Here is an 18,651-nt window from a genome sequence, read left to right on the forward strand (position 1 = left end):
CTTTGGTACTCCCCAATTGGCCCCATCAATCATACATAGCGATCAAGTTAAATAATACACTGAGACATTCTTCAAGACTGAGAGACACCATTTATGATTTGTTTTTATGAGTGTTATGCAAGGGATTAACAAGCCAGGTACATGAAAATGTAATCAGTACGTTTAGCAGCAGAGTGTACAGTTCATAAGTACCAAGAACCTATTAAATTTCTGTATTTGTTTATAAAGTTTTATATAGCGCAAACTTGATCCCGAAGGATATCAGAGCGCTTTACAATTTGAGGCAAAGGTAACAAATCAGAACATTAGTCTAACATGGGGAATCTAATGGGCATTGAATCAACTAGTACAAACATAACAGCTCAATATAACCTGAGTGCACGAGTAGGAATGGGCTATGCGATGGAGCATAGAGAGATAAGGGGAGTACATACAATAATCATATACAGGAATAATAACCAGTACCCAAAACAATAATCGAAACAAGAGTCAAATGAGGAGTCTAAAAAGCATTGAATCAAATGTTGAACATCTAACAGATCATTTATACACCTAGATGAACGAAGAATGTGCTAGATGATGGCGCATAATGACTTAGAACTCAATTCTGGACACTCAAAATTCAAGCCCTTTATCTCTCAGCACTCCCACTTATGTTTTGTTTCCTTCTATCTTTTCTTTTTATGTGAAGCTTTCGGGCTCGTCTTTATGTGGGTTTCTTACCTTCGCTTTTATACCCTTTCTAGTTCGATTCTCCGATGTTGCTTCTGTTCATTTGTTCTTTTTGTTCCCAAACTATGCCACAAGATTCTATTCACATTAACTATCAAAATTCAAGACATAAAAAGCACAACACGCTCCTAAGGTGACACTCCTTTCTGCATGCCCAAAACCCCAGACCTCTACTCCTTTGAACAACAAAGCTTCTATCAACATTCCAACAGCATTACAGCAAAACAATGCGTAGCGCAGTGGTCATCACTGCCCCCCACCTGTATCATTACACAGCACCTGACTCAAATGCAACATGAAGTTGTATGCCTAATGAAGCAGCAATTGTTTCTCTACATTGTGTCCCTCCCTCTGCCCCCGCTCTCCTCTCCCTCCCACCAAGTGTTGCACACACTGCGGCCTCAGTGATGCCTCTTGTTTGCCCCCTACCCCAGCCCTGCCTGATCCAACGAATCAGATTCCACAAGCTGAGTATCTAAATTATACACTACGTTTACTGTAGCTAGAAAATTTGGCTCCACTCGTAGTAGAGAGGCCTAGAACACAGACCCTGGTGTGGAGCTGAATGATGCAAAATGGAAATAGTATTGCATGTAAAAACTGCTGCATTTTTGCATCAAGCACACTTTACATCTTAAAACAGCACAGGATAGATCCACCCAAGCATGATCACTAGTCTAGGTGCCAGGTAGATCATGCAGGGTTTAGCCACACGACCTGGCCCTGTCCATAACCCTTCAAATACTAGTGTGCAAACACAAGTACCATCTAATGCATAAATTGCAGGTAGGTGGAACCACAACCATTGACAGCTCTATAAGGCTATGTTAAACTGATTCCACACTTGGCGGTTTACTGCAATTGCTCTGTTACTGGCTGCACGCAGAACAGCAGTGGATTGGTATAGAGCCCACTCCCAAAACAGACGACTGTCTGAAAGATTTGAATGGAGGTGTACACAATACTGCAACCCCCTACATCTAGACCCAGAGATAATCGGGCCCACTCACAGCGTATCTGCAGACGAGGAGGCAGGCTTTCCACCCACTCAGGAGGGGATGTGAACAGAGACAGGCGGTTTCCCCACAACATACATGAGAATACAACCTACCTGACATTTAAACACTCACACAAACAGCCCTTACCGCACAACAAGTCCTCATATTGGCGGCTACACTTGGTCCAACAGTCATGACCATACTTACACCAGCCTATATACTTACAGGCCTTCAGAATGGAATGGGAGGGGAATAAAAGAAGTTAGGTGCCTGTGCCATGTGGATGGAACTTTCATTCCAAATGCCAATGGAATGCCACAGATATTTCAGAGACGACGGTTTATGAATAGCCATTAATTACGGAGAATCATATATTTGCCGATGCTACAATTATGTTTAATAATGCAAAATGACGCAGTGTGCTCCATGCTGGAATGCAGGATATATAAGATGTATGGACTTATTGCTCCGTGTATTTGTGGCATAGAGAGTACTAAGCACATGGGTAAATGTGCTTGAGTTGGATGACTAGGACATAATACTGGAAAGGAGAAGATGAATTTACAGCTAGCACGCTTTCTCATTGGTTCTGTCTAAGCCTCTTGGTTTTTGCAGATAAATACATTTTGTGATGACATTAACAAGCCAAAAGGCAATTTTTCTTTTTCATCATTAATGTTTATTGCTGAGAAAAATAACTGTATGAACGTCATTAAAAACAACGTTTAAAAACACAAACCATTCAATTACATGCATAGGCAATAAAATCATTAAAAATGTAATCATTTGTCATTTTATAAAATATATCGGTCTTCACAGCCAACAAAATGTTCTTTCTTCTACCAGCCAATATAGATATGCCTTCTAAAGATGGGGAATCCGGTGTTTCGTGGTACAGATAAAATGCACGTCCTTTTATAGGTCTTTAAACAAATATGTTCGTACATTCTACACACGTATATGGTTCTCAGGCATGCACTAATAAGGACCAAGAAAGAGGAAACATTTTACTACAGGATACATTAAAAATTCTCTTACAGTAATATTACATGGGTTGTAGGCGTTCTCACAGTTGTATTCAAACATGCTAGTTGAAACATTTTATATCAATAGCCTGGGACAGTTAGAGTGTCCTTGACTAAGCACGATTATGGGAATAGTCTCGGGGGGTGTTATTTGTTGCACTTCTTTATTTAGGACAAGGAACTGTAATACTAGTCATCACATGATATACTACGACTGTGATTCAAGATGGAAGACAGTATAAACATGGATTTATGTTAGCATAAGCCCAGATTCTAATACATTTAAAGTGAACAGAATGAAAACAGCTCTCCCACATTTACAAGCATAAACGTGTTTATGACTGTTATTGATGAATTCTATTAACATAGTGTTTCCCAATCATGGCAAATGACCACCCCTCGGAGATCAGCTCACCATTGAGAGCTGTACTTCACATCCTCTTGTTTAGGCGAAACCAGAAAATGACCTGATTGGTTCAGATAAGCATTTGACATTCTAAAAGCAGTACCAAGATCAGTCACTGCAGAGGCTTGCTGTATCCTAAGGAATCCTGGTTGCAAGACCCTTTCTTGCTACAACATGTGTATGTCAGGGGTGTTCTACAGAGGTCTAGGTATCCCTGATCTTTGTTAGATTTTTATGATATCCACATCAGATAACTTTGCATACAATTCATCTAAATGCAAAAACTTGACACACTGACGCTGCTGATCTAAGTGAGCTAGCCCTAATATATGAAAATCCCTCTATATTTATTCATTCAGACGGGGCAATGGAGTGGCCAGGAAGAGCTATGCTGTGCCTACAACAAAATAAACATAAATGTTGCATATGCAGTAAGTTGGTCTGAACCTGACAGTCAAACGGTGGCACAAGCTTTGATTGAAATTAAGATTTTGCACAAGGGAACACATTTGAGAGGAACAGTTGGCTTAAATGATGTAAACCAGATTTGTGCTATCACTGCTTCACATGGCTAGTGATAACTGAAGTCTTCTCTTGTCCCGACAGAGGATTACGCCCACCTGTGTAACATTCCAGTTACGGGATCCAGGAGACCTTACGGACGGGATGCTCTGGTAGGCGTTGAAGACCATTACGAGCCTGAACAAGAGCCACACTTCATCCAGGACCGTAAGTACATTTTCAATGAGACGAAAGACTGAAGCATCATCTGTGGCACCGCTCACTGCGCACGTCACATGTATTCTTGGACTAAAGTTTTGAGAGAATCCTTGTGATGTTCCTGGCAAGTATCAGCTGGTGCTAGGTGACTAACCCTTTGCTAAGAGACCGATGGTAATTAGGTGCTATATAAGGGCTACTAACATAACATAGCACAATGCACAGCATGCGTCCTTTAACTCATAGTGAGCTGGTAATTAAGAGTTGGTAGAAGCATCGGCTGCTATCATTGGCTTGCTTTTGAATCACAGCCTTTGCAAGCTATATCCAAAGGGATCATGAAGACAGGAACAGAATGTACTTCCTTTCGATGTGCCATTTCTAAATCCATGGTCAGAAAATAGGAAGTTGAGGGGCGATCACGGGCCAACCCAGTGATGTAATTGGAAGTTAAGGGGCCCGATTCACAGAACTAACTTAAGACAAAATCCTAAACTTACTACCATTTTGGTATTCACAGAAGGCACTTACTCATTTTGGTATTCTCAGAAGGCACTTACTCTTGTTGGTATTCACAGAAGGCACTTACTCATTTCAGTATTCACAGAAGTTAGGAGTCCTAACTTTAGGACTCCTAAATGCCTTCTGTGAATACCGAAAGTCTTAAAGTTAGGATTTTTCTCAGTTTAGGAGTAGTAACGTTATTAAAGTTAGGATTTTTCTCAGTTTAGGAGTAGTAAAGTTAGGACTCCTAACTTTAAGACTTTCGGTATTCACAGAAGGAATTTAGGAGTCCTAAAGTTAGGACTCCTAACTTCTGTGAATACCGAAATGAGTAAGTGCCTTCTGTGAATAACAAAATGACTAAATGCCTTCTGTGAATACCAAAATGGTAGTACGTTTAGGATTTTGTCTCAAGTTAGTTCTGTGAATTGGGCCCAAAGTGTGCACCATGTTTCCTGTGTGCTACTGTTTGAATTTTGCTGAATCAATATAGATAATTTTACTGACTAACTTGTGTTTTTACATCAGTGCCAGACATTTCTGAAAATTATATTGTTTCATATTTATTGAAATCCTTCTGCATAGTAAACAAAGCCATCTTCTCGCACAGCTTATTCTCCTTTTCTCATCGATTTCAGTGGTCCGAACATGGTTATCTACTAAGATCCAAATAGAAATTTCTTGTGAGCATTCCCAAATATTATCGTAAAACCCTAGGTTCTCCATTGCTGGTACTTCCAGGTGGAACTTTTTACCTTCCCATCTCTGTCAAAGTTAGGTAGAACTTATTAAAAACCTGCCTGTTTCCATCTTGTCTTTAGCTAGCGCATGTGGCCTCCACACATTTTAAACCACCCTATTTTGCATGTAGTGGAACCACCTTTTATCATTCTTACTACACATTTATTATTCTTAACAGTTTGCATATTTTATTTTTACTTTTTTCTTTAACCAAAAGAGTGTGAGTAAGCAAGAAGTGAAGTTCAGAAATGTTTTCCTTTTCAATTCATAGAAGCAGAGGGTATGTCAGGATGTCACGAAATAAAAAATAAAAGTGACCTTAGCTTGCATTTCATATAAGGCAGTTACAGTTTAGTAGGGTGGTTTGCTTTAGACTGTCTAGGATGAAGACGCTCACCAATTTACCTATTGAACGGTGAATAATCAGAGCCTTTTTTCTATGAACACTATGACGAAAGACGGACCCTGAATCATGGCCCTAGCTTCTTATTTGTGGCTGGAAGTCATTACATTACTTTTAACAACAGAATGAAAGAATGAATACAACTACCTCCAAGAAGATGGCACAGATCACAAAGCTATAGGCTCTTTGGTAAAGGCAGTCTACATTTGTGTCCAGGTTTAGTATTCTTTTGTGTGAGCGCTCATGCAACACTAGGTGGTGCTTCGCCACTTCCTGTGAGAACGTGTTTTAGTGCTGAAAGATGATACAAGCACATGCACCAAAAACACTTTGGGCCTAATTAGGAGTCTGGTGGTCCAAGGACAGCCAGACTCATGATGGCGCTGGTGTGGCAGTCTTGAGGCTGCAATATGCTTGGCGGACTGCAGCAGTCCCATCAAGAATATTACAAGTTATCTCTTTGCCAGGGTTTTCATGGTGGTTCCACCTACATGAAAACTGTGTCAGAGAGGAAACAAGTGCCTCACACCATGTGGATGTATGCAGGGGGGCACAACATGTGCCTCCCTGTATACATGCAGCCTAGTTCCTGCACGGAATGGACCTTATAGTTCATGCCGTGCAGGAACTATTTTTGGTGTTCCCACTGTGGGAATGCTAAAAAACTCTCCGCCAGACAGAAGGAAACTCCATGGCGTCCCAGTCATTGGCTTTGGCGCTGCAGGAGTGTGGCAGTGGCATATCGCCCACTCACGCTGCACCAAAAGTCTTAATCAGGCCCTTTGTGTCTTAGAGTCCCAGGCCCTTTTTAATATAACCGTGGGAAAGGATAACAGAATTACAGCTGCACAAAAAACCCTAATGAAACTAGGTGCTAACAACGTGCAGGCGGGATGATATGTTTGTAGTTTTTGTGGCTGTAGATACACATGCTTTGCATACACCTGCCATCTAGTGTTTGGAGTGGAGGTTTGTGACTTGCTTTTGTTTCAAGAACATTTTGTTCACAAGATGTAAGTGACCCCGCTCTTAGCTCACAATGCACACTGACACAAATTCCCTCTCAGATTGTTCCTAACTGCCATTGGGTTGGATGTTCCTTGCCAGCTCCACAACCAATGATGCTCTCTGATGGTACCTTCAGTGCCAGGCATTGATGATTTAGTTCGAGCAGCAGAAGAAGACAATATCAGTGCAGCAACTGCAATTGGACTTGACAGTGGGCGTTGAGGCAATTTTTCAAAGACCAGTTCATATTAAGAATGACTATTAAGAAGGGGCATTATGCAGAAAGCAACTTTTCAGTTTTGCCCTGCAAGTTACTCCAAATTACCATGTCTGATCAGGCTCACATGTGCAACCTCTGTTTGTCTCTTTACACAGAGTCCACTTGCTCATCGTGTAAGGCATTTTGATGCTAGAAAACCATACATTACTGCTGCAAGAGATGCTGGGCTCACCATGAGATTCTGTGCCAGCATGTCCCATAAACACCATACATTTTTGGCCACAATGATGCCTTTGGTCCTGAGATAGATGAGCCAGGGCCTTCAGCAACTAGCTAGCGCAAGGGGTGCTGTTCTTTGAAGCTTAAGAGGAGGAGGAAAATGGAAGAACTGCAAATTTGCTCAAACAAAGACCCGAGTACAAAAGTAGCCCCTAGAACCTCCACCCTACCACAGACACAAGAGGATCAGACCTCCGGGGACCAACCTCATAAGTGTCCTCACGTTGAGGCCATCAAAAAAACAAAGTGGGGGTAGAATGCTTGAATTAATCTCAGTCACTGGTGATTGTTCAGGGTCCCCATACCACCTCAGTTTGGATCCAGCCATATGCAAATCAGTCTTGACCCTGCTCCAATGGAAACACTCAAGCCCAAACTGCAAGGTCAGATCTTTCCTGAACTAGAGAACCAACAAACCAGGACCGGTTTTGCCCTTATTATATATGGGTCCAAACTGAGGTGGCATGGTGGGGGAAAACAATGGATTGGGAAGCAGCCCGACTATGTGCCAGTGGCTGAGATTAATTCAAGCATTCCATCCATCACCGTGTTGTTTATTCATTTCAATCTGTAAGTGCACCGGTATGCCCAGACATGGGTCCTGTGCTCACTGTGCCACTTGAACCACTCTATACCTGGCTAGAGAGACCTAATGAGAGTAAAATCCGTCCTGGGTTCCTTGTGTTCCGGTTCAGGGACGACTTGGCCTGGCAGTTTGAGCTGAACTATTCTCATGAAGAAAAAGACTGATTTGCATATGGCTGAATTCAAACTGAGGTGGCATGGTGGGTGAAAAACGAGGGATTGGGATGTGGCCTTGAGCAATTGCCAGTGTTTTAGATTAATTTAAGCATTCCATCCATCAATGTGCTGTTTTTGCATTCACATTGAGGCCAACCACTGATCCCGCGAAAGTTGAGTGTCAAGCCCTAAGGTAATCCATTAGGGGCACTGACCCTTGGATCCAATTTCAGGCCGTGAACAATTTCTACCCAGAGAGACACCCTGGGCTCCTAGAAAATCTTCAGTGAAGGGCACTGTGCCTTGGCACCCACCATTGTAGGCTCAAACACAGAGTCTCTGAAAAATCTGTTTTGGAGTCTAAATCAGTCTTGAAGTCAAGTGAGAGATAGGTGTTGATGCTAGTGTCGGACTTGGGCAAGGCCCACCATCACTGTCAAGTTTCCTGGAGTCCATGACATCAGGCAGCACAAGATCTTCATCCCACCTTAAAGGAGAAAATGTTTGCTCATCCACTGCTGCAGGATCAGCCACACCCACTTCAGATGCCAAATAAAAGATGGCTCACTTTTAATTTCATAAGAGCTTCAAGCCTTTTCTATTGCAAAGAAGACCCCCTGTCTGCCACCTCAACCACAATCTCCTACTCCTAGACCTCACACACCTACAGCAGCATAGCATCTCCTCAGACTCATATATCACTAGTTACACCTCAACCTTCTTCCATTCCTACAATTCAACCTAGGGAGCCATTATGACCCACATTTTACATAGCATGACCTTGTCATCTCCAGGGACATGGGTGACCATTGGGAAGATTATCATATAGATCCCCTATATGACATTGACCTTGAGCCCTACCTTGGCAAGGCCTCCCAACTGGATGACATCAATGTCTACCCAGTAGTTATAAGAAGGGTGGCACACCACCATAAACTAGAGTTACATTAGTGGAAGAAGAGAATGATTTCTTAGTTGAAACCCTCTCCATGACTGAGGGATCAGTCCAACACCTCCATGCTAAAAACCATGATGAAATGTACCACAGAGGCCTTTAAAGACACAGTCAAAGTTCAACCTGTCACCCCAATGGTTGAAACAAATATGAGGTGGTCACAAATGATTTGGTGTACATGAGGGATAGATTCCTACAGAAACTCTAGTAGTACATACTGCAAGGAAAAGGGTCTAAATGCAGGCAACAGGGGATGCACCTCCTCCAGACAAGTAGAGCAAGTGGGAGGTAACTGATTGGCTGAAGGGCAGCTAGGCAGTGGGGGATTGCCTGTTCGATTGGACAACTCTCAGGCCATTATCACCATCACTGAGAGGAGTTGGAGCAGTCCATGAAGCATCTTCCCAATGCCTATCACAAAAAGGGTCAGGAAATGGTTGCAGAAGGGAAAAAAATCTCTTATGCAACCATCTGGTGTTAGGGCTCAGAACATGGTGCACTCTCCTATGGTTAAACGAAACACATGTGTTGCCAGGCAAGTCTTTCCTGGGCACGTTCTGCATATGACCATAACTACAGATAACCTACTCATAGGATGGGGATTTCAACTAAATGACTTCAGGTAAAACTGGAAGTAGGAGCACTTCACAGGTATTTTCAAAGTTGGGCAGTTCGGCAATTGATCTGTGTGCAATTGCCCAGATCGCAAAATGCCAAAACGTTTCCTTCAACTTCCCACAATCTACGAGCCATGCACTATTGGTGAACTGTTGATGGGTATTTGTATACGCTTTCCCTCCTCTGCTTCAGATTTCTTATGTAATGAGAAAATGCGTCCAGTGACCCTCAATCTCGTGACACCAACCTGGGCGAGAAGGCCAAGGTATTCATGCTATTTTTTTTGTATACTCACACAATTGTCCCATGGGACTCATTCAAGTGTTCACCTCAGGTGCTACTCCTGGGTAATGCAACCACTCATACATATTCCTTCAGCTAGTTTCAACAATCATTTTATACGTTTGGTTCTAAAGATGAATAAATCATGAGGCTTTTCCCTTTGTTCCCAACCTCATTATTCATTGGGCAGAACTTTTTAAATGCATGATATACAGTGAACCATTAGTGCACTAGACACCGTGCTTAAAGTGTAATCATATATACACAGATATATATACATAGATACTGATACCCAAGGTTGTGCAAATACCGCCATAAAGCTATACAACTAAATAGTCATAGACTTGAACAATGCATTCAAAGGCAACGGAGGAGAGGAAGTGCTGACGTTTTAACATGGAGTTATTTGTCGAGTCTCATCAGTAACATTCTTTCTGTGAATCTCATCGTGTGACAAAAACTATGCACATGTGCCCCTACTAGTGCATCCAGGAAAGATTGTTTCTATGGGAAGTGATCTTTTTTTATTGATTGTTTTTTTTTAAATGTTCAATTATTTTTTATGTTAATTAAATATTTAATTGATTATTCCTTATTTAAATTGATTGTCATTTTATTTATTTAATATATATTTTATTTTCAAATATTTAAATTAGTAACTTGCATTTTAGTTGTGGGTGGTTGGTTGGGAAATAAGGTGGGAAATGATTTAATTGTTTTATTATTATTTTATGTTAATTAAATATTTAGTTGTTTTTTAATTATGTAAATGTAATTGATAATTTGTTAATTAAATTAAATTTTTTCCAATTAATTGTTACTTGATTAATAAGTGCAGTTTATAATATAATTTATTGATAATTTATTAGAATTTTGTGGGAATGTGATTTTATTAGGTAGTAGGGAAGAAGTTAAGTTATTTTAATTTTTTTATTAACTTATTTTCATTATCATTTTTCTACATTTAATTTCATTTTGTATATACTATATATTTTTTATTTAGAATATGTTTTTTCATAATTTTATGTTGTTAAATATGTAAATGTTTGTTTAAAAATGATTACAGTTTAGACTGATATATGTAACCCTTTTTAGGACCATCACTTTCAATGTTTTCGCTTACTATGAAGGCGGAATGGCAAATGTAAGCCTCTCTAGGCCCAACATTTTTCCTAATGCTTATTGGATTGGAGTGATAATGGTAATTCTAGCCCCTCCAAAGCCCAACACTTTACCTGAGTTTGCTTACATTTGAGTAGGAAAAAAAATCTAAGCCCTCCATTCTCAAACACTTTACCCACTGTCTTTTAAATTGGAGTGGGAAGAGCAAATCTAACACCTCTTATGTTGAATGCTTTTCGTGATTTGGTTTAGTTGGAGTAGGAATAGTAAATGTAACCCCTTCAAATGTCCAACACTTTCCATACAGTTGCTTATCTTGGAGAGGGAATAGTGATTCTAACCCTCCAAATTCCAATGCTTTACCCACTATTGTTTAGTTTGGAGTTGGACTAGTAAATTTAAAAACACTTTCCCTGCTTCTGCTTACTTTGGAGTGGGAATAGTACATCTAACACTGCAAAGTCCAACACTCTCCCTGCTGCTTTTGCCTCCTTTGAAATGGGAGTACTAAATGCAACCCATTCAAACTCCAATACATGCCTGCTTTTGATAAGGTTGCAGTGGAAAGGGTCAATCTAACCCCTCCATTACTCAATATTTTCACTGCTTTGGTTACGTTATATATATTAAGTGTCTGAATGGAAGATTTAGTAGGTGCATGACTGACTGTATAAGTGAGTGATTAATCATGTTTTACTGAATGCATGGGTTAGTGACTAAATTGTGTGAATATTTGTATTAGTCTGTCAGTTGGTGTGTAAGCGGCTGCATGGGTTGGTGAGTAGCTACATGAGTGTCTAAATGGGTTCTGTATTGGTTGTCTGATTATCTGTATGGGTGCCTGCGTGTCTGTGTGGGTGGGTGCGGGTGTGTGACTCTGTGCATAGATGTGTGAGTAGGTGATTCACTGGGTGTATGGGCAAGAGTGCATCTGTGAAGGGCTGTATGGGTGGGTGAAAGTGTATGGGTGTGTTGGTGAGTGAATGGATGTCTCAGTGGTACATTAGTGAGTAACTCCATATGTGAAAGGCAGTATATGTGATTATATAAATGACTATATGTGAAAGTGGGTGATTGTGAGAGTGTCTGTATGGGTGAGTGTGTCCTTGTATCAGTGATTGTATAAGAAAGTAAGTATGTGTTATCTGTTTTAATAAGTGAGGTGGTATGTGTATAACTGTATAGGCGAGTAAATGGGAGTGTGATTGATTATTTGCCTGACTGACTAGTTGTGTGAGTAACTCTGTGGGAGAGTGGCAGTGTGTAAGTGTCTGTATAGGTGTATGAGTGCATATGATAGTGCTGTATTGATGAGTGCCCGAATGTATGAGTGACTGTATGGGTGAATGAATGGATGTCTATGTAGACCTAGGAATCTGTTAGTGGGTATGTAGTAACTGGTAGTGGTGTGTCTATGGTTTTGAACACCACTTGGGGATGAAGTCCACTTGTGTCCTGAGGACCTCAGGACACAAGAGAACCTCATTGGCCCACCAGCAGTGCGCCAAGAGGCGCGTTTGCAGAGTGGTGTAAAAAATAGTGTGGCCTCGGACCACCTCCCTGCAAACCAGCTATGTCGCGCTCACTGGAGGTACCTGGTGGGCTAGTTGGCCCCCAGGGACCCTCAAGTATTCATTGGGACTTATTTTCCCTTCTTACAACGCACCAGGGGGCGTGTTTTCAGAGTGGTGCAGGGAGGTCGGGGGGCTGTGTGGCTCCCTTCTTTTACTATTTTCGGGGCCCTGGGGACTCCATTCCCCAGGGCCTGATCCCTTTTATTTAATAAAAAAAAAAAGAAAAAACTGGAAGGGGCCGCGCGTCCCCCCTCCCGAGGCCAATTTCGCCCAGGGGACCCTCATCCCCTGGGGCATGGCCACGTATACATTTTTTTTATTTTACTTTTAATGGAGGGATGGCATGTGGCCCCCCTTCTGAGGCAAATATCTGCCCCAGGGACCCATCCTCGGGGGCATTGCCTTTTTTCCCCATTTTTTGTATTTAGGAGGGGGGCCGCGTGGCTGCCCTCCCAGGCCACTTCTGGCCCCGCGGACCCCATCCTCTGGGGCTTGGCCCTTTGCGTTGGTGACCGTGGGGGGAATCCAATGCGCCCACAGTCCTACTGGATCCCCGCCTCCTGCGGGATCCGGCATTGCTTTTGAGCAAGAGGAGCTGCTGACATGCAGCTCCCCTTGCTCAAAAGCAATCCTGCTTCGCTTCAACTAAGCAAAGCAGAGTTTGCCATGGCTCCCGCCCTGCCATAGCAAATGGCAATGTCCTGGGGCTGGGCCTAGGGGGTCAGGGTGTTTCTACCCTGCCCCCTTTCCTTGTTTTTCAACCTTTTTTCCACTCTTTTCTTGTGACTCGGTTACCGAGTAACAAGATGGCTGCCAACACTTCCTGATTTGGAGAATCGGCAGCCAAATAGAAGTCAGCTCGTGCTCGGGAGGAGTCGCGACTCCTCCTCGGTACTCAGTTATTAATATTTTTCTTTTTTAATTTCCCAGGAACTACCAAACAGATTAACACCACTTTCTGAACCAAGAGCTACCTTTTTGCCAAATTTGGTGTAATTCCGTTCAGCAGTTCGGGCTGTAGCCTGTTCCAATTTTTCCTATGGAAATTAACATGGGGAAAACACGTTTTGGGACTCCCTTTTTTCTCGGCCCCTGATTTACAAATCACCACGACACTATCAAGACAGGAGCTGACCGTAGCGGGCCATTAGTTTTGAACATTTCGCGAAGTTTCGTCAAATGGCGCTAAAGATATTGGCAAATCTAAAAACACTTTTCCTCTGGAAAATACGTTCTAACTACAACTAGGTAAAATATATATATATATATATATATATATAAACACACAGAGTTAGCGTGCTTAAGCCTCTTGGACGGCGGGCTCACGACGGGGTACGCCAGCCCCTATTATGCACACACTCCTGGTTACTATCTTTTCATGAAAAACCAGAGTCGGAGCCCAAATGTATTCCGGTGCTGTCAGTTTATTTGGCAGAGCAAACCCAACGCGTTTCGAGATCCGCCGATCTCTTGCTCACGGGTGGGGCTTTGCTGGTACTGACATTTATTTAAAGAGACATAGTGTTTACAAGTTATGCACGTGATTGTGAACATAAAGAAAATACCATTGCCAGCTAAGTCTGTTAGTTGTAAACATTGTTTCATGTAAACAATTGTATCAGTTCCAAACAAAATTAGGAATTAGTTAGGAAGCCACATTCTTGACTTAATTTTCAACTTGTAAGAACAATGTTCGTAATCATGAGACAGTCCAAAATAATTTAAGCTGTCTATTTGATATGCGCCTATACGCCAAACATCATTTGCGGTACTGTGTTAAATTCACACAATTCCCTGAGTCATTGTTCATGTGTTATATTGCCCCAGTGGGCTAAAGTCCATCAATCAATTAATCGGAGTTGACTTCCAATATTGCCCATGTGGGCGGTGGTATATTCCATATCCTGTAACGGAAAAAAGAAAAAAAGACTATAGCTGTACTATTGGATATTTACATTTTTAGATCAGTGCAAACATCTTTTTTTTAAAAACCATTAAAATTTAAACTTCAGATACCAAAAAAGCAGCAGCATATTTTACATCGCAGAAAAACCATACTTTATGTTTGGAGGTGAATGGCTAACTCTTCACCCAAGTTGTGTCCTATGGGCTGCAAGGTATTATACATTATAATGTATTTTGATTCGAGTTTCCGTAACTCAAGCCACCTGTTACCTCCCCTCTCATTGAGTTCAACACTGTCCAAAACACAAAATTTCATCAAATTAGGATTTTTGTTATGTACCAACGCAAAGTGCCTTGCTACAGGATATTGCTGATTCTCGTTTCTTATTGCTCTCTGATGCTCCAAAATTCTTAACTTTGCTTGTTTTGTTGTACAGCCTATATAAAACTTCTTACACGGACACTCTAGAGCATAAACCACATACTGCGTTGTGCAACTAAGATGCTTAGTAATTTTATGAGCACCTCTGTCTTTAGACAGTTCAATTGATTTCCGAGTACTACTGTATTTACAGGCTTTGCATCTGTAACATGGAAAGAAACCTTGAATAGAATTGGTTTTTTCACTTTCTTTTATCAGTGTACTACTCAATGTGTCCTTAAGCGATTTAGCTTTCCTGTAAGTTAGTGAAGGAATTTCATGGATTGCTTCTTTAACATCATTGTCCAATTTCAGTGTCTCCCAATACTTAGTTAAGCACTTACGTAGTTTCCATGATTGACTGTTGTAGGTCGTAATAAAACGTACCTTCTCATCTTTCTTACGCTCCTTGGGGACTAATAGGTCTTTCCTGTCCATCGCATTGACTTTTGTCAGTGCCTGCTGTATTATTTTCTCACTGTATCCCCTCTCAGAGAATCGCTGCATCATAATTTTGCTTTCTTCAAGAAAACCCTCTGCAGAGCTACAGTTTCTCTTGGCCCTTATTAGTTCACCCATGGGAATACTACGTATAAGGCTTTGGGGATGACCGCTCCCTGCATGAAGCAGGCTATTTCCAGCTGTCAATTTACGAAATAACGTGCTTATAAGATTACCATCCTTGACTGCAAGTTTGATGTCTAAGATGCAAGATGTCTTTGCTGATTACACTGGTGAATTTTAGATTGAGAGAGTTGTTATTCAAAATAGATTCAAATTCGTGTATTTGGTCCAAGGTGCCATCCCAAACACAGAAAATGTCGTCTATGTACCTCTTCCAGAGGATGACGTGGGCACTATAGTGGGCGATCTTCTTCACTACTAGCTCCTCCCACCAGCCCAGATATAAACAAGCTAGGCTGGGGGAAAAACAAGTACCCATCGCCACCCCCCGGATCTGTTTAAACATAGATTTGTTGAAAATGAAATAGTTGTTATTCATACACTCCCAAATCATGTCAAGTAACATGTTGGTGTGCGATAGAAGGGAAATCGATCTGTTTCTGAGATAGAATTTACATGCTTCTACTCCTAGCTCCTGTGGGATACTGGTGTACAGACTGGCCACATCAAAGCTAACCAGCCAATATTGGGGACTCCACACAATATCCTTAATGATACATAAGAAATCAGATGAGTCCCTAACGTATGAGGGTAAATCCATCACATAAGGCTGCAGAAAGTGGTCTACATATCTGCTGGTTTTTTCATACAGACTGCCCACCGACGAAACAATAGGTCTGCCGGGGGGTGCCTGTAGACTTTTGTGTAACTTAGGGAGCAAATATAGTGCCGGTATTTTTGGATATTTTACCTGGAGGTAATTGAACTCATCATCCTCAAGTATACCTCTGGCTTTCCAGTCACACAATTTGTCAATATAAGTACATTTGGATACATTAAAGTCCTCTCTGGTTGCTTTCATGTAATTATGTTCATCAGATAACTGCATCAAACCTTCTTTTAGGTACATGTCAATGGGCCAGACCACCACATTCCCACCCTTGTCACTATTCCTGATCACCACATCTACCCAACCTTCCATTTCTTTAAGAGCAAGAAACTGTTTTTGTTAAGATTCCAGTTTGTTTTAGGCTTCATTCTGTCCAAACGTCTCATTTCTTGTATCATTCCACGTTCAAAGCTATCAATGTAGCTGTTCATAATTTGTGGAACAAACACTGATTTTGGTTTGAAACCACTACCACTACTCATATAGATTGTATCCTCAGTGTCAACCAAGTTAAGCACAGCATTGTCATACACATTATCGCAGCCCACCAATAATTGTACAGATTGCAGCAGTTCTGCGTAATTGACACTTAGAGTACTAGGTTTCTCTGTCATTAGATCTTTTCTGAGTCGAGGTTTGTTGGCAAACCACTTTCTTAGTTTTGGTTTGCGTGTGAAACAAAAAAGATCAATGCGAGCACTGGTGAAATTGAAGGTAGAGGTTGGACAGAATGAAAGCCCTCTGGAAAGTACTTCAATTTGTACAGGTGTTAAAGTGCGGTTAGAAAGATTTACCACTGTCATGGAGCTTATATTTTCGCCGCCTTGCCTCTGGTTACCTCTGTTTGGAACTGATACAATTGTTTACATGAAACATAGTTTACAACTAACAGACTTAGCTGGCAATGGTATTTTCTTTATGTTCACAATCACGTGCATAACTTGTAAACACTATGTCTCTTTAAATAAATGTCAGTACCAGCAAAGCCCCACCCGTGAGCAAGAGATCGGCGGATCTCGAAACGCGTTGGGTTTGCTCTGCCAAATAAACTGACAGCACCGGAATACATTTGGGCTCCGACTCTGGTTTTTCATGAAAAGATAGTAACCAGGAGTGTGTGCATATATATATATATATATATATATATATATATATATATATATATATTCAGAAGCTCATAGGTTGCCCAACAGTTTAAGAAGCACACGAGTGGCAGAGTTTGCTTACAGCATTTAATAAGTACAAGCGGAGACCAAATGACGACAAGGCACTACAACTTCCAGCATTCCCGGCACAGTTCTATTCAGACAGCCTTCAAAGTGGGAGTGCCATGAAGAATATAAAACGCTGGTAAAAGCCGATCCTGCACACAAACTGCCACGCCTCTGATGAAGATTGATTTCGAAACGCGTTAGGCACGCAGTGAAGCTGACTAATCATATCGGCATTTGGTCTCCGTTTGTACTCATTAAATGCTGTAAGCAGACTCTGCCACTCGTGTGCTTCTTAAACTGTTGGGCAACCTCTGAGGTTCTGGATATATATATATATATATATATATATTACGCTCCATGGGGTTGTCCAAGTAGCGGGTAGCACCCGAGCCTGCGTGCGCACGCAGGCTCGGGTGCTACCCGCTACTTGGACAACCCCATGGAGCGTAATATATATATATATATATATATATATATATATATATATATATATATATATATACACACACACACACACACACACACGCACACACACACACACATATACTGAAAAAACAAATGTTAGGGGATATAATATTTAGGTGAATATATTAGTTGAAACATGCCATTTTAAATGAACAAAACCACTGAAATTCAGCAGTTATAGCTATCTCAAGTAACTATAACTGTGCTCTAAAGTAACTTTAACTTGTTTCCCCACCATGCACAGAGTTGGCATCTGTCTTGCCATAGAACATGCCATCAGTGATGTAATATGTGAGGACATAAGCAGCAAATGGCGTAGGCTCAAATTATAGTTACTTTACGGCCGGCTAATTGGCAGGAGCTTGGTATTTTTGGTTTATTAGTGAATGCCCCACTGGCAGCCCAAGGCACCCACTACTTCTTTAATTGTTGGGAGCAGCAGGGGGAGCTGCAATGGCCCCGCAGCACAGCAGGCTGCTCAGTCAGCACCCTTTGTGGTATTGATGGGAGCAAGTCATTTAACCTTCCTTCTGCACGGGCGAGAGCAGCATTTTTCACTGCTCCCGCCCGGTGGGGAGCAAAGCTGTGTTCCCTGCCCAGGAGAGTGCAGGCAGGGAATACATTTTTCTATTCCCTACCCAGGCTCTCCAGGGCAGGCAATTCCAGTGTCTCAGGGGATGTGTCCCTTGGACAGTGGACCTATAACGGACACCGGGGATATTGGCTCAACGAGATGATCTACAATTCAGAGATGGGGATCGCAAGCCCCCTTCCTACAATAAAAGTTGGCCCGGGGAATATTATAAATAAACTTTTAATAATGCTATATATTAAAATGTAGGTATACTTACCTTGTATTGATGATATTCTGTTACACAATATATTTGACATAATATTTGGTCTTTTCGGTGCAAAGCATGTAAACTACACATTTTTGTGGATGACATTGCTGGAGAAATATTCTGGTGTCATAATATTGTTGTTCATGATATTTTGTCATACTACCCTCAGGAAAGCAATGATG

The 18,651-nt window shown here is 41.5% G+C and overlaps 1 protein-coding gene across 1 annotated transcript in view; it reads left to right on the forward strand.

Annotated features, from left to right (window-relative positions):
• LTBP1 (latent transforming growth factor beta binding protein 1) overlaps positions 1 to 18,651 on the forward strand; it is a 1,223,697-nt gene that overhangs the window by 1,192,194 nt on the left and 12,852 nt on the right. Inside the window, exon 32 of the mRNA XM_078648754.1 lies at positions 3,768 to 3,890. Within this exon, the coding sequence (XP_078504880.1) occupies positions 3,768 to 3,890 (123 nt within the window). The remainder of the gene's footprint in view (positions 1 to 3,767; positions 3,891 to 18,651) is intronic.

Source organism: Lissotriton helveticus, chromosome 6 (genome assembly GCF_964261635.1).
Source record: "Lissotriton helveticus chromosome 6, aLisHel1.1, whole genome shotgun sequence".
Classification (NCBI taxonomy): Eukaryota; Metazoa; Chordata; class Amphibia; order Caudata; family Salamandridae; genus Lissotriton; species Lissotriton helveticus.